The sequence below is a fragment of the Plecotus auritus genome, assembly GCF_963455305.1.
Source record: "Plecotus auritus genome assembly, chromosome: 12".
Taxonomy (NCBI): domain Eukaryota; kingdom Metazoa; phylum Chordata; class Mammalia; order Chiroptera; family Vespertilionidae; genus Plecotus; species Plecotus auritus.
In genome coordinates this window covers 8801244-8823216 of record NC_137778.1, presented here as the reverse complement: position 1 = coordinate 8823216, position 21973 = coordinate 8801244, and the positions used below count along the sequence as shown (strand labels likewise).

At 57.8% G+C, this 21973-nt stretch overlaps 1 protein-coding gene across 32 annotated transcripts in view; it reads right to left on the bottom strand.

Moving 5' to 3' along the window:
* Nucleotides 1-21973, bottom strand: part of NFASC (neurofascin) — a 180592-nt gene that overhangs the window by 32656 nt on the left and 125963 nt on the right. For 14 of the 32 annotated variants that reach the window (XM_080648729.1, XM_080648756.1, XM_080648759.1 and 11 more), the window contains 14 exons: nucleotides 20903-21034; nucleotides 18439-18582; nucleotides 17701-17812; nucleotides 17166-17332; nucleotides 16533-16680; nucleotides 15216-15340; nucleotides 12156-12200; nucleotides 10937-11038; nucleotides 10449-10646; nucleotides 9684-9754; nucleotides 6985-7207; nucleotides 4667-4782; nucleotides 2807-3011; nucleotides 1056-1178 (listed from right to left, as the gene is read on the bottom strand). In XM_080648729.1, coding sequence (XP_080504855.1) covers nucleotides 1056-1178; nucleotides 2807-3011; nucleotides 4667-4782; nucleotides 6985-7207; nucleotides 9684-9754; nucleotides 10449-10646; nucleotides 10937-11038; nucleotides 12156-12200; nucleotides 15216-15340; nucleotides 16533-16680; nucleotides 17166-17332; nucleotides 17701-17812; nucleotides 18439-18582; nucleotides 20903-21034 — 1911 coding nt within the window. Of the gene's footprint in view, nucleotides 1-1055; nucleotides 1179-2806; nucleotides 3012-4666; nucleotides 4783-6984; nucleotides 7208-9683; nucleotides 9755-10448; nucleotides 10647-10936; nucleotides 11039-12155; nucleotides 12201-14902; nucleotides 15341-16532; nucleotides 16681-17165; nucleotides 17333-17700; nucleotides 17813-18438; nucleotides 18583-20902; nucleotides 21035-21973 lie in introns of those variants that run through there. The other 18 variants (XM_080648748.1, XM_080648744.1, XM_080648747.1 and 15 more) reach the window with 4 other exon arrangements.

Below are 21973 nucleotides of genomic sequence, written 5' to 3'. Positions count from 1 at the left end.
ATTAACACATTGCGGACCAGTAGCTTTATTGCTAGCTTTACCCAGGGGCCAGTAAGTTTCTACTGAACAAGTACAAAAAACGTTTTACATAAATGTTAAAGGCACGCTTTAAAATTAAATACCCATTGCATTTTGAAGTTATTTATTACATGTTTTTACAAACTAATATCCTTTTAAAGAATTCTTGTGATTGGCCACAAGCCTTAGAACAGAGAAAACGAGAATTCTCGTGACCCGTCCGCAACGTGTTAAAATTATTAACACTACCCAGCCCTTGCAGGGGTCCTCAAACTATGGCCCGCGGGCCACAAGCGGCCCGCCGAGGACATTTATCTGGCCCGCTGGGTGCCGCTGCTTGTCCTGCTTAGCAGCTGACTCGTCCCAGGCCCGCAGTGTGCATAGGAATTTGTTCATAGTTTTTTTTAAAAACTATAGTCCGGCCCTCCAACGGTCTGAGGGACAGTGAACCGGCCCCCTGTTTAAAAAGTTTGAGGACCCCTGCTAGAGCTTACCACTGAGTGGCAACATCGCCTACGTTAGAGGGCAGAGGGCTTCACGTTTTCCAATGTAAGGACACTCCTGTCCTTGCAGGGTGACACTGAACTCCTGAGGCGAGGTCCTGATGGGGTCACTCCAAGTTCTCGCCAGGTCTCCATACAGCCGCCTTCCATAACTGACCCCTTGTTGAGTGGCTGAGTGCTGTGTGGACTCCTGTGTGGGCACTGTCTACCCCATCAGATGGCCGCACCGTCAGAGGAGGAGCCCTCTTCTAGACTTGTAGGTGTTGAGACTATAGGATCCCCGAGGACTGGGGTTGGACCCCTCATTAGACCAGAAGTTCCCTATGTCTCACAGGCGACTAGAGGCTCCCTGCTGGAGGGACCTGTGTTAGGAAAGCAGGGCTGGGTCTCACTGCCTCCCCTCATCCTGGGGGAACTGTTCCCCTGGCAGTGCCCTCTATCTACACCCCAGGGCCCCTGGGGTCCTCAGGCAAAGTGGTGAGCATAGGGCTCCTGACTCCCCGATTAGCTAAGAGCAAGCAGAGCGGAACGTACAGGGCACGTATCGGAGAGAATATCCAGTCAGGATGCCGTTGGGGTGTTCCGGGTGGTCCCACTCCAGGTTGATTGTCTGCAGGTTGGGCTGCCGGACTCGGAAGCGCCTGGGGGCGCTGGGTACTTGGGGAAGGAGGAGAGAGTGGGGGAGGTGAGGGGAGCGGGAGGGGGCGGGCAGGATGAGGAAAACAAAACAAAGCACAAGTATGAAGGCACTGATCGGGCGACCCCCATGCTAGGCAGCTGCCAAGCCAGAGCCCACGGCCCATCCAGGATGGGCGCCCCCAGTTCAGGACAAGCCTGGCTCCGACTCTGTTTAAATGGGAGAAGTAAATCGAGGGTTCCTGTAGCAACTGCCGTGGATTGAGCACGTTAGGCTCCGATGCTGCAAAGATACCTCCAAGAGGGGCAGAGTACGCCTCAGGCAGGGAATCGACGGTCACTGTTTCCTACAAAGGCCCGGCTGCTTGTCCCACCTCCAGGTCCCAGCAGCAGGCCCACACATCTGAGCTGAGGATGCTGGGCTCAGGGGGAGAGGAAAGCAAGCCCAGATGGAGCACGTGGACAGGTGAGCGGCAGGAGAGATGGGGGGAGGCTGATGATCAAAACCAAGACAAGCCTGGCCGGTGTGGTTCAGTGGTTGAGCATTGACCCGTGAACCAGGAGGTCCCTGTTCGATTCCTGGTCAGGGCACATGCCTAGGTTGCAGGCTTGATCCCTAGTACGGGGTGTGCAGGAGGCAGATCAATGATTCTCTCTCATCATTTATGTTTCTCTCTCTCTCTCTCTTCCTTTCCCTGAAAACATATTTAAAACACACACATGCACACGCACACACACACACGCACACAGACACACACACGCGCACACACACAAACAAGGTGGAGGGAAAGACGGGAATAAAGAAAGCAAGAGGGGCCCGGGCCGGTTAGCTCAGTTGGTTAGAGCGTCGTCCCAATACACCAAGGTTGTGGGTTGATTCCCAGCAGAGCACATACAAGAATCAACAATGAATGCATAAATAAGTGGAACAACAAATCACTGCTTCTCTCTCTTTCTCCCTCTATCTCTAAAATGAATAGATTTAAAAAAAAAAAAGCAAGAGGGAAGAACAAAGGAGAGTCGAGAGAGGAGGAAGAGAAGAGGAAAATAACAGCTGAGAAGGGAGGGAGGAGAACCAGAATGGGGCGAAGAAAGCGTGAAGCTGATGAGAAAAGATTGGCTAGAACAGAAGATGGACTGGGGACTTCATAGGGGTCTGCCTCCCAGGACCAGGGCAACCATGGACCTGCAGTTGGCAGGCGTCCCTCTGTAGGGCCACCATACCCACGGGCCAACGACCTCAGCGAAAGCTTCTTGATTGCAGTGGTGAGAGCTCTGCAGGTCCTGGCTGCTGGTCTACTGACCGATGCCTGTAGGTGGTCAGGGTGACTGACCGCTTCAGCCTCAGTTGGCAGGCAGCCCGGGCTCCCGCAGTGCCCTGGGCGTCAGTCTGTATGCCAGTCTGGAATTACATCATCAGACCACACAGTGTTCTCTTGAGGTACAACCTCATCAGGGCAGGGCAGAGAGGTGGCACGGTGCTGTGTGGGAATGGCAGGAGCTGCTCAGCTCACAGGTCATCAGCTCCTGGAGGTCACGCAGAGGTCAACTGGTGCTGTCCGTGCCACGCCACAGCGGGGCTGCTCCATGTCCACCTGAACGTGGTGCCTTGACCTGCCCCACCCTGAAGCGCTGCAGGTCGGACCTACCTCCTTCCGGGGTGGTGAACTCCTTGGTTTCACTGCGAGGCCCATCGCCTCTCCCATTGACCACAACCATCTCCAGCTTGTAGTTGCTGTAGGGAAAGAGGCGGGACACCACGCCCCGGAGGCGGTCACCAGGGAAGCCGGCTTGCTGTCTCTTCTGAGACACCCACAGGCTCTTCAGTAAGCTGCTCTCCCTCCAGTAGTAGGCCTTCAGGACAGAAGCAGGCCGGTGAGGGGGCGCCAGGCAGAGCTGGGTTAGTGGTTAGTGGTGGTGGGAGTGACCGGTCTTCCCTTTGCTGCCACAGGCTCCAAATCCCAAATGAACTCATCAGTCCCACACAGGGCCGGGGAGGTGGCCGACAGTCCCCATTCGTTAGCCACTAGCGAGTCTGAACTGATGTCAAACCAGCAATAGGGTGTTTGGTTTCAAACGCCTCTCTGGAGAAGAGGCAAGCTGGCCAGGCTCACAGCCGCGCTGTTCCACCATGAGCCTTATTTCGAAGCTGGGGACCAGGTTGCTCAGGGAGTCTGTGCCAAAACCGCAAATACCGGCCAAGGGTCCAAGCGTGGCAAGCTCTGTCCTGTGCTCAGAGGCCGAGTCCCCTGAGTGGGATTAGTACAGTTTAAGCCTGGCGGCAGGAGGAGTTGAAAAATAGCAGGTTACCCCCGCAAGTCTGACTATGAGAAAGGGCTGTTTTAACCCTTTGAAGTCAAATGTTGCTTTTAATATTGTCTGAAGACCTTAGAATCCGTGTCCAAGTCAGTGACATGCCAGGCAGCCTGGTGGCAAGAGCTGGGACAGGTTGGCCTATGGAAGGTGGCAGTGTCACAGGTAAGGCTGAGAGCGTGTGTGACACAAGGTCTGATTAGCAGTGGGTAGGAAGCGCCAGGTCAGGCTGCCACACCAGCGCCACCTAGGCCTCCATCGGCAAGGTAAGGAGGAAGTCCAGACTTAAGAGGGCACCCAATGGGACCTTTAGCCAGAAACATCTCCAGGCAAGGAGGTTAAAGGTACAAGCCAACTGTTAGGGGAGAGCTCGTTCAAGTGTGTACATCATCTTGCCTGCCTTCCCCCACTTACAGATTCATTTCCCAAGGAGAGACTGGCCCCTCCGTTCTGCCCCCGATTGTCCACCAGCCAACGCTCCACCAATGACCTCTGAGGTCACAGAACCTGTGTGAATATCCCGTGGCCACAGCCTCCCTTGCTTCCCAGGCCACTTTTAAACAGAGCCATTCCCAGGAAGAGCCTTGCTTATCCTGGGTTTTCTCTCCCTTTCCCCCAACTCAGCTCACCCTTTCAAAGAAGAGAAAAGACTGAGCAGAAACCACGCCCAGGCAGGAAGACCAGAAGCCAAGAGCCGGGATGACCCCTGTGTGGATCACCTGGCGTGGCTATGACCACAGGCAAGGCCTTTGCACCCTTTTAGCAGTTACACCTGTTAGTTGGGGCTTCACAAAACCAGACCAGGAGAGGCAAGCAGCCCAGCGGGGACCATTAGGAGCAGGCAGGGTGTAGCTCAGTGGTGCTTCAACAGAGCTTCTGTGAATGTGCGTGCATCCACTCCCGCCTTACAGGCATGGCGTGCGATGCAACATCCACCCAAGCCACCATGCTTCACGTGATTTCCTGCTGAGCAGCCTCTCTCAGCATATCCGTTGCAGGACACACCCGGGGGTGTGTGTCCATGAGTATGAGTATAATTTTGAGGAGCGAACCCTAGACATCATCTTCTTGAATCAACTGTGGGTTCCATAGCTACCCCGAGGCCCCCTTCCAAACATCTCCTGGCCTGCACCTGCTACCCCTTGCCCTGGTTATGGAGCGGGTGGTTAGGCGGGGCTGGGAGCTGGCTTCCTCACTCGGTACTCTCTGAGCTGGCCCTGGACCGTGTCGGAGTAGACGCGGTTCCACTGAAGGCTGATGGCTGTGCTGTTCAGGACTCGGATTTTAACGTCAGTGGGTGCAGCCCTGGGATCTGCAATGTGTTGGGACAGAGAGCAGGTTATGCTGGCAGGGTTGGCCCCAGGACCCCAAGTTCCCCTCGACTTTTCTCTGCTGCCCATAACCTCTACCCTGCTCTGCACCCTGAGGGCAGGGGCTCTGTCTCCTCCATCAGACTGTACGTGGACGAGTGGGGAAAGGCTCAGAACAAAAGGGTGGCAGCCCAGGTAGGAGGGCAGGGATCTGCTACCCTCAGGTGCCGGGTAGTCTCCGTTTGCCCTCCACTGCGTTCTCCACCCTTCCCCACCCCGCTCCATGTCCCAGGAGGCGGCCCTTTCTGGACCAAATCAGCTGGCTCCCTTGTTCTCCGGTTTCCGGATGGGTTTGCCCAACAGGAGGCGCCAACAGGAGATCCTGGGGCAGGAGAGGTAGCTATGCCCCTTGCCGCCTGTTTGTGGGGCTGACGGTTGACAGCATTGCACTTTTGTTCAAGGCCATGGCTCCTGTGGGTGGCCCTCGATGGCATGGTGACTCACCCACCCCCTGCCCCTTCAAGGCTCAAGGTTAGCCCCTAGCCCCCCAGGTGGTCACCATACTGTGCTGTTTCCCCTCGAGCCCTGTGCTTACATTAGAAATAGTCCGCTCTGAGTGGCATATGCTTCCTGCCAGGAAACATTACCACCAGAATAAGGCACCTTATCCATGACTACCTGGAATGGGAGGGCCACTGCCTCCCCCATAACTGATTCCCGCCCCCTTTCTCCATTCTGCTGCAGAAGCAGTTCGGCCTCATCCCCTCTACTCCATCAGAGCAGAGGCCACAGAGCAGACAGATGCAATGGCGACTATGGGGCGGTCCGTGAAGTTCATGACCAGATGCTGCCCATTCCATACTTGCCATCCAGTAGTCTCCTGTCCAGAAGTGTCTGCCACCACGGAGATGAGGAGTGAGATGGACAGAGGGCTTGCTGACCTGCCCCCTCACCCTCCCCCCCCACCCCACCCCCTGCTTATCTCCCAAGTGGGTTCAATCCACAATCACCTCCAGGAAAGTGGAGCATAGAGCCCAACCCTTACTTCTTCCCATCTCACTGTTCAAACATTGCTGGCCTGGCTCCTGACTTCAGCGTTGCCCCTGTGACTCCACACCTCCCTAAGACTCTCCCCAGCCCCCCTCCCTTTCAGTCACCCCATGATCTCTTCTTAGATCAGACCCAGACCCACTGGGGTACAAATCACCCTGATCTGGGGGGGCGGGGGGTACTCCACTGCCTCTCCTGCCTTGCTCAGCTGTCTACCAGATTGATGTGCTGGGGACAAAGAAGCCACCATCACCTGGGAAGCCAGGCTTCCACATATATGCCCAGAATCTCATTGATTAACCCAGTGCAAGCCCCTAAGGCAGTGGTCGGCAAACTGTGGCTCGCGAGCCAGATGCGGCTCTTTGGCCCCTTAAGTGTGGCTCTTCCACAAAATACCACGGCCTGGGCGAGTCTATTTTGAAGAAGTGGCGTTAGAAGAAGTTTAAGTTTAAAAAATTTGGCTCTCAAAAGAAATTTCAATCGTTGTACTATTGATATTTGGCTCTGTTGACTAATGAGTTTGACGACCACTGCCCTAAGGGAATTCTCTTTTTATGCTCAATTCTGAGGGCCAAGAGCATCCCTGGAATGCTGGCAGGAGGCTGGTCTGGGTGGCTCCAGTCTGAGGCTCTGCAGACCTTCTCCATCCCTGAAGGCTGCCGGGGCGGGGGGGGGGGGGGGGGGGGGGGGGGGGCGGGGAGCCGGGGGAGGAGTCTGGCCCGTGGCCCTGCTTCCTGGGAGGAGCTAATGGCTCCTCAGGATACACAGTCCTGAAGTCTTTCTTGGTGCAGCGAGGACTGGCAATAGGCAGATCAGAAGGCCTGGGTTCCATTTTCACGCCCAGCACTTGCTGTTGTGTAATACGGCCAACATTTTCCTCGCGGGGCCTGTGTTCACGTCCATAACATAGAGTACTGGACTAGGTGATGACGCGGAGTAATTTTAACTGGTGTCCAGATGATACACTTCCGCTCCCCACACTATGAGGGCCCATCTGTTGCTATGTAGGTCAGTTTCCTCTTTCCCGGGAACTAGCTGTCCTCCCAGTTCTGGGAAGTCCCATGACCCACCCCGAGGTTCCTAGTCTGTGAGCGTGGCCCTTACGCAGCCCAGCTGGGAGGGTCCTGGGTGGGGGCCAGGGGGAAGGTACTCACAATCTTCTCCAGAGTAACCGATGACCGTGTCTGGCTCAGGGCCCTTCCCAAAGTCATTTTCGGCCTGCACTCGGATCTCATAGGGCACGTAGACAGGGGTCTGCCCTACCACGTAGCGGGAGCCCCACACGGTGGCATTGTTCCAGGTCTCTCGAGTCTCTCTCCGCCGCCACTTGACGATGTAGCGCAGGTTGGGGCCAAAGGCAGAGGTGGCATTCATGGGCTGGGTGGGGAGAGACAGAGAGCAGAGGTGGAGGGGCAGGTGGGGGGCCCAGACCTACCCACAGCTCGTCTCTTTCTCCCCCAGGCACCCCTCCAGATCTGCCCAACACTGCCCAGTCCCCACCCTCCAAGAGCCGAGTCCCATGAACCCAGCAGCACAGATTTTCTGTGACAAAGGCGTCCCCCAAGACCTCATCACCGTGACTCCCATATGTGCAAGTGCATAGGGAGCAAAAGCCTTATTTTGGACAGGACCCTCTCCTATGGTGGAGCAACAAGAAGAAATATGGATGAAAATATAATATTCTCCGAAGTCAGAAAGGCATGAGCTCTGGGTTAGCACTGCATGCCTCCTGCCCGTGGACTCAGTTACAGAGCCGACTTCAGCTCTCCCAAGTGCAGGCAGGTCTGCTCTGTCCTCCCAACAGGGCCCAGCCTTCTCAAAGTGGGCGGAGCTCTACCCTCTGGTCCCTAAGGGCCTGCCCCCACAAGCAGTCCCAGAGCACAGGATGGAGTGTGGACCTCGAGCAGACCCTGCTCAGCCCCGCGGATGTGCTGGCATCTGGGATCAGCCAGGCCCCATTGCTGAGGCTGCTGGGAGACCAGGCCCTCAGCAGGATGGGGATGGTCTGGACTCCCAACACTGTGTGTCCTGTTTCCATGACGCATGGCCACAGCACAGAAGTGCATTTCAGCAGCCAAGTCTGCATCTCTCAGACTAGGATGTGGTTTGAAAACAAGTCATTCTGATGCCTGGCCGGCGTGACTCAGTGGTTGAGCATCGACCTATGAACCAGGTCACGGTTCGATTTTTGGTCAGGGGTCAGGGCACATGCCCAGGTTGCAAGCACAAGCCCCAGTATGGGGCATGCAGGAGGCAGCCCACCTCTGATTCTCTCTTATCATTGATGTTTCTATCTCTCTCTCCCTCCCCCTTCCTCTCTGAAATCAATAAAAACATATTTTTTAAAGAAGTCATTTTGAGGTGACACATCCAATTCTGATTTGGAAATGTAGTCAGTGAACCAAAGTGAAGATGGGGTTCTTCAGACCTGGCCTGGAGTTCTCTAGTCCTGACTGCGAGAAGGTCTACACTGACAACGCCAACCACCGGCCTCTCCTCACTCCCAGCAATCTCGTGAAAGGACCCAGAACATCAATGCAAGCCCAGTGTTCATGCCCAATCGTTCCCAGTCCAACCTCAGCCCCTCCTCCTCCTCCTCCTTCTTTTTTTAATCCTCACCCGAGGATATTATTTATTTATTTATTTATTTATTATTTTTTAAAAAAATATATTTTATTGATTTTTTTAAACAACATTTAAAAAAATATTTTTATTGATTTCAGAGAGGAAGGGAGAGGGAGAGAGAGAGATAGAAACATCAATGATGAGAGAGAATCATCGACCGGCTGCCTCCTGCACACCCACACTGGGGATTGAGCCCGCAACCCGGGCATATGCCCTGACCAGGAATCGAACCGGCGACCTGTTGGTTCCTAGATCAATGCTCAACCGCTGAGCCACACCCGGCTGGGCAATTTTATTGATTCTTTACAGAGAGGAAGGGAGAGGGAGAGAGAGTTAGAAACATTGATGAGAGAGAAATATCAATCAGCTGCCTCCTGCACACCCCCTACTGGGGATGTGCCTGCAACCAAGGTACATGCCCTTGACCGGAATCGAACCTGGGACCCTTGAGTCCGCAGGCCGACACTCTATCCCACTGAGCCAAACCGGTTAGGGCCCGAGGATATTTTTTTAAAAAATATATATTTTATTGATTTTTTACAGAGAGGGATAGAGAGTTAGAAACATCGATGAGAGAGAAACATCGATCAGCTGCCTCCTGCACACCCCCTACTGGGTTATGTGCCTGCAACCAAGGTACATGCCCTTGACAGGAATCAAACCTGGGACCCTTGAGTCCGCAGCCCAACGCTCTATCCACTGAGCCAAACCAGTTAGGGCCCCTGAGGATATTTTTTCCATTGACTTTTAGAGTGGAAGAGAGAGGGAAAGACAGAGAAATATTGATGTGAGAGAATCACATCGATTGATTGTGTCCTGCACACGCCCTGACCAGAGCCTGGGCTGGGAAGGAGCCTGCAACCGAGGTACGTCCCCTTGGCCGGAATAGAATCCAGGACCTTTCAGTCTGTAGGCCGATGCTCTATCCACTGAGCCAAATGGGCTAGGCCTCAACCCCTCCTTCTTCTGAAGAAAGAAGCCCCTTTTATTTTGCTGGCTCTCTATGGTTTTGCCAGACTGCCCCCAACCACCTCTGCTCCTCTTTCCTGTCTTAAATCACGTCTAGACACGCTCCCGCTTGGTTTGTGGATGCCCAACGCAGACGAGTGGCCACCAAACCAGCCAGGCTGTCTGAGCCACCCTGGAGCCTTGGGGCGTCAAAGGCATAAAGGGCGAGGGGTCCCAGGTGCACACTGCTGCCTTCGAGGCTGGGATGGGGGACACTCACCGTCCATGTGATCTCCATGTTGTTCTTTCTGGTCCCCTCTCCTTTCACGTCACTGGGATTGGACTCAGGGGCTGGAACCCAAATTGACACGAAGTTCAAGTCCAATGTGTCTAGGGCGTGGTGAGCGCCTCCCCCCCGCCTGGTCTCTCCTACGCTGTTCCTCTGTGTCTCTCTGCACTCCCGTCTCATGGGCACCAGAACACGCTCTGCCATGTCTCACGTGTGTGACGTGCCTGCCTAGCTTAACCCCTCTCCAGTGCAATGCCTCTCAGACAGACTTGTCATGAGGCCTTTCACACTTCAGATGCCCATATAGCCAACTCATGGATCATCCCCTTCGTGGATTAGCCGCTAAATATGTTTAATAGCAGGCGGGTTTATCCCAGCATTTAACATTTTGGGGATGTCAACGAGCCAGTGTGATTTCAGAATGCTAAATATTACCCAGGAAAAGAAATGTGATAAAATACCGGTTACACATTTCTGCTGCAAGTGTCTGCCACAGCTCTTCCCTTTCAAGCAGACCATCGACGTTATTAATGACATTAGTAATAATAAAAATGACAGTTAACATGAGTGCTCGCATTTCAAATGGAATCCTCACAGCAGCCCCTCTGGCACCGTGCTGATATTACAGATGAGGGACCAAGCCTTGGAGACGTTAAGCAACTTGTCCAAATCCGCACGGCTGGGGGCTGGGGGCACCCATTGGGAGCTCAGGGCGCCTGTTCCAGCGCCGTCGTGGGTGATCCCTTGGGTACTCACGGGCCCCGCTGGTTCTGTAGCGCTCGGACGGGAGGCTGGGGTGGCTGCTGCCGACCTCGTTGACAGCAATGACCCGGAACTGGTAGTTGACGTACGGGGACAGCTGCAGGACGGCCGAGTTAACGCTGCCTGGGAACTTGGAATGGTCGTGCCAGACCCCTGGTTGGAACTGGTCCTCTTCGAACTGGACCACATAGTCTGAGGGCAAGGGAGACAGTCAGCTGCGTCAGGGGCTGAGTCAGCTGCCTTCTTCCGGAAAGCATCCCCCATGGTTTTCATTCTCTCCATAACCTCCCTCGGTAGAGAGAGGCACAGGGAGGATTCCTATCAAGACTCTGAAAGGGAGACAAGGCTTCCGTGGGGTCTGCAAACAGCCCAGGGTATGGGCCAAGTGAGGCGGACGGGGACCGACACCAGGGCCAGGCCTCGGAGCTCCAAGCTGCCCCCACCCCCTCTTCTCTGGCCCGGAGCGCAGGGCCCTGGCTGACCTGTGATGGGGCTGTTGTTATCGTCCCCTGGGATCCAGGTCAGCCTCACACTCCTCTCGGCCAGGTCGGTGAGCTCCAGGTCCCGGGGTCTGTCCGGCCGTCCTGGCAGCAGAGGGAGAAGACACCGTGCAGGACTCCCGAGTTAGAGCCAGCCCGTCCTTGTGCTGGCCCCAGCCCCGGCCACGCCCATGGACTGGTCCCCGGAGGGCAGAGGCCACCACAGCAGGGCCCACCCCCTGCCTGCCCTGGAGGGTCAGCACAGGGACCACCCCCTTCCCTCAGGGGGTCAAGGGAGAACAAAGAGGAGACTCCAGTTCCACCTCCCTCTCCAAGAGTATCCAAGGATGCAGGGCACAGAGAGTCGGAAGGGCCAGCCCATTCCTGCAGGTATCTTGGAGTGCAAGCACTTGGCAATGCTTTTCACTAGACACATGTTCACATTTAGGGAAACCAGCCAGGAAGTGTGAACTCTGTCTCATTTTCTTAGGATTATTATTTTCTACTCTGTATGCCACGGCTCCGAGGGGCAGGAGCCGGAGGGTGTGTGGGTGCTGAGGGAGGCAGACAGCCTCAGGGGATGGGAGGGAGGAAGGGGACCAGGCCAGGGAGGAGATGGGGATGTGGTCAAGAAGTTCCAGGGACGAACACATCAGGAGCCCAGCAGGCTTCCTACCAGCGGGGAGGCAGCACCGTGTGGGGGCTCCAGTCTCACTGGGCTGCCTTAGTGGGGATGAGTGCCATCCAGGGTCGGGGATAAAGCCATGCCACCACCGACTGGTGGGGTGGCATAATCTCCCCCTATGTGGCTCCTTGAACCAGCCATTTCCACATGGTGGCTGATCGCAGGAAGAATCTGGAAAGTGAGCCCCCATTCATGAGTGCAGACTGTTTGTGGGTACATAGAGGCTGCAGGAAACGTGGGCCCACAGATGGTTCGAAGCAAGTGGGCCACAGGCATGTCCGAAGCCAAAGAAGAGAACAGGCCTCCCCATGGGCATGGTGAGAGGTCAGAGGTCAGGAACGCAGGTAAGGCAGCCAAGGATGTCTAAGCTCAACCTGCACCTGGAGCGGGAAGCCAGGGCTGTGATGCTCGGGGAGGGAGCGGATTGGGCAGGGCGTGGGAGCGATGTACCGCCCACATAGCACCTCCTGGGCAGTGCTCTCCTCTGAGACCCCACCTCCCCGGGCCTTGGCGAGGGTCCCGATTAGTATGAATTACCTTTGGGGAGGGCAGCCAAACGGTTAGTTGGAGTGGTCTGATCAGCTGCAAAGGTAAGATGGTTAACCAGGTTAGCTGGTTATCTGGGGTTAGAGGTGTTCCAAAAGGGTGGGAACAGGCAGCCGAGGCTGGGAGAGCCGCCCCTGCAACACGTTTCCCACGGCTTCCCCTCCTTCCACAGAGCCCTCACTACTAGAGGCCTCCTGTGGCCCCATCTCCTTCCTGTCCCAGGGCCCCATCACCCGAGCTCCATCGCCCTCCTGTCCCAGGGCCCCATCACCCTGGGCCCCATCTCCTTCCTGTCCCAGGGCCCCATCACCCGAGCTCCATCGCCCTCCTGTCCCAGGGCCCCATCACCCTGAGCCCCATCTCCCTCCTGTCCCAGGGCCACCATCACCCTGGGCCCCATCTCCCTCCTGTCCCAGGGCCCCATCACCCGAGCTCCATCGCCCTCCTGTCCCAGGGCCACCATCACCCTGGGCCCCATCGCCCTCCTGTCCCAGGGCCCCATCACCCTGGGCCCCATCACCCTCCTGTCCCAGGGCCCCATCACCCTGAGCCCCATCTCCCTCCTGTCCCAGAGCCCCATCACCCTGGGCCCCATCTCCCTCCTGTCCCAGAGCCCCATCACCCTGGGCCCCATCTCCTTCCTGTCCCAGGACCACCATCACCCTGGGCCCCATCTCCTTCCTGTCCCAGGACCACCATCACCTCCTTCCTGTCCCAGGACCACCATCACCCGAGCCCCATCTCCCTCCTGTCCCAGAGCCCCATCACCCTGGGCCCATCTCCCTCCTGTCCCAGGGCCACCATCACCCTGGGCCCATCTCCCTCCTGTCCCAGAGCCCCATCACCCTGGGCCCATCTCCCTCCTGTCCCAGGGCCACCATCACCCTGGGCCCATCTCCCTCCTGTCCCAGGGCCCCATCACCCTGGGCCCCATCTCCCTCCTGTCCCAGGGCCCCATCACCCGAGCTCCATCGCCCTCCTGTCCCAGGGCCCCATCACCCGAGCTCCATCGCCCTCCTGTCCCAGGGCCCCATCACCCTGGGCCCCATCTCCCTCCTGTCCCAGGGCCCCATCACCCGAGCTCCATCGCCTTCCTGTCCCAGGGCCCCATCACCATGAGCCCCATCTCCCTCCTGTCCCAGAGCCCCATCACCCTGGGCCCCATCTCCTTCCTGTCCCAGGACCACCATCACCTCCTTCCTGTCCCAGGACCACCATCACCCGAGCCCCATCTCCCTCCTGTCCCAGGGCCACCATCACCCTGGGCCCCATCTCCCTCCTGTCCCAGGGCCACCATCACCTCCTTCCTGTCCCAGGGCCCCATCTCCCTCCTGTCCCAGGGCCACCATCACCCTGGGCCCCATCTCCCTCCTGTCCCAGGGCCCCATCACCCTGGGCCCCATCTCCTTCCTGTCCCAGGGCCCCATCACCCGAGCTCCATCTCCCTCCTGTCCCAGGGCCCCATCACCCGAGCTCCATCTCCCTCCTGTCCCAGGGCCCCATCACCCGAGCTCCATCTCCCTCCTGCCCCAGGGCCCCCATCACCTCCTTCCTGTCCCAGGACCCCATCACCCTGGGCCCCATCTCCCTCTTGTCCCAGGGCTACCATCACCTCCCTCCTGTCCTAGGGCCCCATCACCTCCCTCCTGTCCCAGGGCCCCATCACCCTCCTGTCCCAGGGCCACCATCACCCTGGGCCCCATCTCCCTCATGTCCCAGGGCCCCATCACCCTGGGCCCTATCTCCCTCCTGTCCCAGGGCCACCATCACCCTGGGCCCCATCTCCCTCCTGTCCCAGGGCCACCATCACCCTGGGCCCCATCTCCCTCCTGTCCCAGGGCCACCATCACCTCCTTCCTGTCCCAGGGCCCCATCATCCTGGGCCCCATCTCCCTCTTGTCCCAGGGCCCCGTCACCCTGAGCCCCATCTCCCTCATGTCCCAGGGCCCCATCACCCTGGGCCCCATCTCCCTCTTGTCCGAGGGCCCCATCACCCTCCTGTCCCAGGGCCACCATCACCCTGGGCCCCATCTCCCTCCTGTCCCAGGGCCACCATCACCCTCGGCCCCATCTCCCTCCTGTCCCAGGGCCCCATCATCCTGGGCCCCATCTCCCTCCTGTCCCAGGGCCCCATCATCCTGGGCCCCATCTCCCTCCTGTCCCAGGGCCCCATCACCCTGGGCCCCATCTCCCTCCTGTCCCAGGGCCCCATCATCCTGGGCCCCATCTCCCTCCTGTCCCAGGGCCCCATTACCCTGAGCCCCATCTCCCTCCTGCCCCAGGGCCACCATCACCTCCTTCCTGTACCAGGGCCCCATCTCCCTCCTGTCCCAGGGCCCCATCACCCTGAGCCCCATCTCCCTCCTGTCCCAGGGCCCCATCACCCTGAGCCCCATCTCCCTCCTGTCCCAGGGCCACCATCACCTCCTTCCTGTCCCAGGGCCCCATCGCTCGAGCCCCATCTCCTGGGATCATGTGCCTCCACTGGGGAAGGGACAAGAGTGCACTAAGAGTAAGGGCAGTGGGGCCCAGAGAGAGGACAGAGCTGATGAGGGACAACGGGCACTTTGCCTCCCTGGACGGGCCTGGCTCCCTCCCCAGGTTTGGGATGGCTTCGTATGTCCAGCGCAGCCTGGACGAGGTGGGTCACCCTGCTGAGTGCACAGCGCCCATCGGGAAGCGGGGAGGGGAGGAAGGCCAGCAGAGGTGTTGGAAGGACAAACACAAAGTTCAGTCTTGCTTCAATGATGGATCGTTTTAATAAACTTAGTGGTTTAGAGTTAGCTGTAAAGTTGGTAAGAATGACCACCACAGGAACCCCTGTCCACCTTCCCACTTTCATTCGGGTGAGAACACGGGGAGTTAATAGCTCTACTTAGGAGGCAAGTCATGGAGTACAGCTTCTCTCGAAAGGACCAGCCCCCTAACCCTTAGGTCAAAGGGCAGGAGACTGCCACAGCTGGCGGGCTCGCGGACCAGAGAACGGTGCCGGCCCCCGGCCTCTGTGGCTGCAGGAAGGGCGAGGTCAGTGCCCTGGGCAGCGGCAGTTACCTAGCACGGTGAGGTAGGCCTTGGCCCGGTCTTGGTCCAGCTCCGTGCTGGCAACGCACGTGTAGCTGCCCTGGTCCCGCTCGGCCACACCGAAGATGGTCAGGGAGTCGTCCTCCTTCTTCATCCTGCAAAGGCACCGAGGGTTGGGAGGAGGGCGAGGGGGGGGAAATGGGAGAGACAAGGGGAGTGCCAGGCACCGCCTGCTGCTTTCTCCCTGGATGGGTGGCGAGTCAGAGGGGGAGGGGAGCCCCAGGCTGGGCTGGGCAGCCACAGCCCCTCCTAGGGGACATGAGCCCCATTGCGATGCCCGGGAGAGACAGGGTGTTCACCAGCACTTATGGTGCTCAATAAAGGGGAGAAGGAACACGGGAGAGGCCGACGTGGCCCTGAGCCGTGCTCAGTCCTCAAACGACACCTGCTCTCTGTGCCTTCCTGTGCTGCGCTCCCTCCCAACTTAGACCCCCTCTTCCCCAAAAGGCAGGTGGAGACCCCTCCCTCTCCCCATTCTCCAGCTCTATCTCCAGCCCAGACTGGTCTCTGCCTGGGCTTATCCGGGTGCCAGGCTCCTCTGAACTGTTTCCCATAGAAGGATGGCACCAAAGAGCAGGCAGGCATGAGTAGCGAGTGAGTGCCAGGATGTGCCTGCCCTGGCGGGGGGGGGGGGGGGGGAGGCGCACCCCCACAAAAAACCAGATGGTCCTTGGAAACAGCTGGTGCCTAAGGCAACCTCAGGGCCCTGAGGTGAAAGAAGGTGCAGCAAAGGGCCCTGGGGAGGGAGGCTCGGACCTTGAGTGCACAACAGAGACACCCGTGGGCAGGTGCACACACTGCTGGTGCCCAGCCTGCCCCCACACCCATTAAACCCGAATCTGGGATGAGGAAGGGGGCGGGCTTGGGGCTAGGAAAAGCATCCCAGTGGTCCTAGTCGGCTCGGGCCAACTCTGCCCTCTGCTGGAGAACAGGGGCGCTGCGGGCAGGGCGGAAGCTGGGGGGAGAGGGGGGCTCCTGGCTGTGATGCAGAAGAGGAGGAGGGGAGGAGTCGCAATAAAGGAAGAGGAAAAGAGAGGGAGCGAGGGGAGAAAAGTGAAGAGAGAAAGGAGTTGGAAAGAGAGGAGAAGGAAAGGGAAGCGGAGAGCTGAAGGGAGAGAGGGAGAGGGTGCAGGGTGGGGGTCTCCCCTGAGGCCACCTGCCCAACTCGGCAGCTCCTCGGGGACAGGCAGGACACAGGCTCCCTATCCCTGGGTTCTGCAGTGTCCCGAGAGGGGAAAGGAAAGGGCGTGGACCAGCACCAGGAAGGGGCTAGGGCGGAGTGGAGACCTGTTCCCGATGTAGAGCGGCTGGTCGTCCTTCAGCCAGGAGACCGTGAGCTTCAGGGAGGGGTCGTGTTTGACCCGACACTCCAGCTGCACGGTGGTGCCCCTTTTGACAACCTGGTCCTCGGGCATCCGGAAGATCCTGGTGGGGTCTGCGGAGAAACCCAGGTGCTCGGCGCTGACACGCTCTCTGCCCGTCATCCCAGCATGGACCCAGTGTGACATGCACGACCTCAAGGTTAGACCGATCAAGGGAAGTGGCAGAAACAGTCTCCCATTGCATGAATGGGGGAAAGCCTGGTGTGGGTGATCCCCAATAGTAAACCACCCCAAATCCTCTCTATCTGGCTCGGGATGATCGGATGCAATTCCTGGGGTGGTGGTGGGAGCCGGGGTGGGTAGGCTTTCCTTCCTAATGCCATGGGGACCAGGCGGACATGACTCCGTGTCCCAGCACCCAGGCCAGCTGGAAGCCTGGGAGAACACACAGACCCACTGGGAGTGTCCCGCTAGGGATCAAGCATTAGGTGTGTGCATTTCCAAAGTGAAAAACACACGTGGCTAACTCGGAGAAGACAGCTTCCTTTCCCAGCTCCACCCCTCTCCCCCGCCCTCCACCTACCAACCCCTTCTTTACCTTTGACCTCTAGGCGGACCTGGTTTTCAGCTTTGCCCAGGATGTTGGTGGCGACACAGGTGTAGATGCCTTGGTCCTCTTTGCGGATCATCTTGATCTCCAGGCTGCCGTTCTCGTAGACGTGGTAGTTGCCACCATCCAGGTTGCTCCCTTGCCCATTCTTAAACCTCACAACACAGCAGCAGAACACACCACACACTGAGAAAGGACTGGCCCCGGGGCGGGGGCCAACCACCCGAGACGAGAGAGACGGTGTGGGCAGTGGGAGGAGCCCCACGCTGGGAACCCGGAGCCCTCATCCTGCAGGGTCTGCCTCCAGCCACGGAGTAGTCCGGGCAAGTGTCTGCCCCTCCCCGGGCCTCGGCGTCCTTCTGTGCACAACACAGGGGTTGACCCAGCTGATCAGCCAACTTTCTCCCAGCTTTGCCCCTTTAAGGTGCCCAGGCCTTGCTCAATACTTACTATGGGCAGATGGGAATGACAAAGGGTGAGACAGATGGCCCCTGCTGGGGAGGCCTGGTCCTCTGGGACTTACCATCGGAGTGTGGGGATGGGGGACCCGAAGAAGGGACAGTCCAGCCGTGTGCGGTTGTACAGGATCACCCGAATGAGCTGGTTCCGTGGTGACATCATGCGAGGCGGCACGTCTGCAAGTCCCAGACAAGGGGTCTTGGGTGGGGGTCTCACTCTCCCATCCCTTTCCCGCTGGTCTTATCTCTACCTGCTTCCTCCGAACAGCAGCTTTCCAAGTGCCACCCCTGTCCTCCCCCGCCACATGGCTCCTCTAAAAAGCCTCGAAGGGGTAGGTGAGGGAGGAGGAAGCTTTTCTGTTCCCGACCTACCCTCTTTCCAATCCAGCTTCTGCCCACGGTGTCTGTCCCCAAATTATCCAGCAGGTTCTGCACCTGCCCCTCCCACCGCCCCTCCCTGCCCCGGGAGTGCTGCAAACATCTCAGAACCACTCCGGCTCTGTGACCCGCTGAGACCCCAGGAGAGTCAGCATGGACACCCCAAGGAGGCGAGACAGAGACAGGCCCGCTAGGTGACACCAGGGGAAGGAGGGACCAAGGCTGACTTCCGGCAGGGAAGTCACTCTGTCTGCACAGTGGCTATGTGGGTTTTAAGCCCTCCCTCCTCCCCACACATCTCATCTCCAGTCTCCACATTCCCCCCGCCAGCCTGGCCAGTCTCCGGCGAGGAACGTGAGCCCACGCGTGACATGACCACCCGGAGAAGTGGCGCTGCAGGGGAGCGGGGGGACAGGGACACACACCCAGCACGCTGACGAAGGCGTTGGCCAGCAGGTAGCCGTGCTCGTTGGAGGTGTTGCACTGGTACACGGCCCTGCTGCTGATCTGCGTGTCCCGGAAGATGATGGTGTCCCCGGCCACCTCGCGGTTTGGGTTGGGTGGTGCCGCTACAGAGAGGAAAGAGGCCTCTTGTGAGCAATGGGGGAGGGCAGGCGAGGGGAACCTGGGGCTCTGCGCGGGGGTCCCCAGCATGACTGGGTGTCGCGGAGGCAGCAGCGCTGGAAGGCTCGCAGAAGACCCCGCTCTGGCCCCACCACTGTGTGGCTGGGTGATGTGGGCCCATCATCGAACCTTCTGGAGTTTATTTCTCAGTCTGTCCAATGGGGATGTGAATTCCTGCTCCACCTACGTAGCAGCTTTGCAGGTGGGGCTTGATGCATAAGCTGTGGCAACAGAAAGGGGTCTGAATTCTAACCAGATTCCTGCAGCATCAATTTCCTTGTCGGCCGAAGGGGGCTAACTACTACTTTGTGTGGCTTTTATGGGGAAGGCCATGAGCTTTTAGGTAGGTGTCATGTCGCTGGCAGAGGGCCCAGCCCATACTGATGATCACATTGTTAATATTTTAATCCCACGTGCATACACTTAAGTCTGTTCTGAAAAGGACGAAGCACTAAGGAACCGGGTAGGCCTGCCACTTGCCCATCAGAGCAGAGCTTTCTGCAGACATTCACCAAGTTACTCCCGCTGAAGACCGCTCAGTCCTTCTATCTGCCAAAGCCACCCCACGGTCCCGGCAAGGTTTCCCACGCGCAGAGGGAACATTCCATGTGCACCGGTGCATCCGGGACAAATCCAGTCTTTCTGGGCCTCATTTCCTTCACCTGCCAAATGGGAAGTACTCCCACCGCTCCCCTGTCTAAGGAGGGTTAGGAGAAGAGAAAAGTAATGGGCTGTACAATAAAAGTTTTCTAGAAATGTAAGAACTGCTGCTTTTCTCATCTTTCATCACCAGAAGGCGACGTTCGTCTGTAAGATTTCTGGACTGGGCCAGAGGACTTGGCTTCCTCGATCTGTGAACTCATCCAGGATTGCTCAGACCGACCGTGGCAGTCGGCCGAGGAGGACCCAGGGTCTGGCCCGTGGGCGCCACTCCACAGATAGCGAGTCTGAGCCGGAACTGGGGAATCAGCAGGCGGTAAGTGAAGTCAAGGTCAGCATCCTTATCACCCTTCCCCACTCAGCAAAAAGGCCCGAGGCAGGCAATGCCAGCGACTTGAACGCCTTGCCCGGCAATTCCCATGGCCCCACCTTTCCTCCAGTCACTCCCCGTAAGTGACGGCTGCGCTTTCCAGGGCCAAGGCTCAGCGGCGAGTCTTGGGTGCTGTGACGTTTAGAGCTTTTGCTGGCCTTGTCCCCAGAGGCTGTCAGCACAGGGAGAACCAACGGCAGAAGCAGCAGAGGGCAGGCACGTCCCTGTCTCTGCTGCGTCCAGGGGAGGGACAGTCACTGGGGATAAATGTGTGCTCAGTACTAGATGGTGCAGGCCTGCTGTGTTCCCACAGCAACCCACCGCTTCCTCACTAACTAGCCACGTGACCTCGGGCAGTGGACACACCTTCAGAGCCTCGCTTCCTCATCCGTAATGTTTGAGGTTAAAGTGAGAGCGGGGCTGCAGCTCCTAGTGCAGTGGCTGGAACACAGTAAGGGTCTAGAAAGTGCTCTCACCCTCTCCTGCACCTGCCTCCCCTGCCTCTCCACCGGCTGTTCCTGAGTTAGGCTCTGAGTTCTTGCCATCTTTTTTTTTTTGCCCCCTCTGGTTGACATCACCTTTTGCATTTCCTCTGACCCCTTAGAGAAAGTAATGACAGGACATTTAAAAAAGTAAATGCACCTGGAGAGAATGATGGGAAATCTTGACCAAGCCCCCTGGCTGGAAGGGGCCTTGGACTCCCCTACTCCAGCCATCCCGGCAAGACGACCTCTCCCCAGAGTCTGTGTACACTGAACCCTGCATGGGCGCATCTGTTCTCCTGGGGAGGTGCTTCCTCTTGTCTGACCAGATTGTTTACATTGTCCCGTCACCCTGCCTCCTAGTTTGCCCTCAGCAGAAAGCGGACCCGGGCAGCCAACCACAATGGGTTACTGAGCTCTACTCTATCTCCCGAGCTCCAGACATCACTCAGAGCCCAGACTCTCAGGAGGTGCAGCCGCAGACCCCAAACCTTGAACTGGGCTCTGTCGTTGTTAAGGGCACAAAGCAGAGGTTGATGAAAACCCCAAGGGAGCAGAAATGCCCTCAACACAGAGAGAACCCCAGGCTCCTGCCCTCACACGCAGACACGAGGCAGGGTTCCTGCCTCTTGAGGTGTCCGAAGAGGTGGCTGCTCCCTCACTTCTGGAAGAACCAGGGGCACCACAGGGACAAGATCAGGAGCCTTTGCTGGCAGACAGAGCAGTCAGGGGAGACGATGGCTGGTTACTTACACTGCAAAGGTTCCCCATTCACCATCCACTGGACAGTGGGCTTCGGGTTCCCATTGGCTCGACACACCAGCCTCCCATCCTCGCCAGGAGCCAGGATAAGGTTCTTGGGCTCGTCCAGCCAGTAGGGAGCAGCTGGAAGACAAGGGCAGCACAGGCAGGAGTTAGATGGTGCGGACGGGCTTCCTCTAGGAAGACAGGAGCCTCCGAGTGCCAGCCCAGCCCTTCAGTGCCCACCCGGGCTCATCCTCACGGATGGCTCAGTCCAGCCTGCCTTTGGCCGGCTCAACACCAGAGATGCCGACCTGCCTATTTCGAGTTCACAGAACAAGAGTTCCAAACTGGGGCTGCTCATGAGCGTTTCCTGAAGAGCTTTTAACCAACACGGATGCCAGGGTCCATCTCAGACCCACTGAATCGGAATCCTCAGGGGAGGCTGTGGGGGCAAATGCTTTCAGAGGTCCTGGTGTTCATGATGGGCACCCAAGGGCCCAGCCAGGGATGGTGGGAAGGCGGGTGCTGGGTTGGCCCCTCTGGGTTTCTGTTGTTGCTGCTGTAAGATGAGACCTTTCAGGAAAGGCCTGCTACTTACATTCACTCTCTTAGGCACTGAGCTTTGGTTAGAGCAGAAGCTCATAGCTGGCATCCTTTTCAACTGTTTGGAAAATTTCACAAATATATGGATACTGGAGACCTGGTGCATGAATTCGTGCACGGATGGGGTCTGGCTGGCCCACCCCACCCCTGATTGGGGTGTGTGGGCCTGCTCGGGGTTGGGGGGGCCGATCGGGGTCACAGTGCGCGTCAAAACATCCAGTCATTCTGGTCGTTGTGGTGTTCTATCTATATAAATAGATGTGGATTTTTCTGAGAACAGGGTTCTTTGTACCAAAGCTCTTGATACCCCCTAAAAGATTAAGAACCACTGGTCTGAGTGGAGTGCTGAAACCAAGGTCACAAGTTCAACTGAGTGTGTGCTAAGCAAGTTCTTGCACTATGGGATCAGACTTCGTCACCCAGTCACCCATCCAGCCCGGTGGGAAGTGACTGGTGTCCCCGGCACCTGGGGCTGGA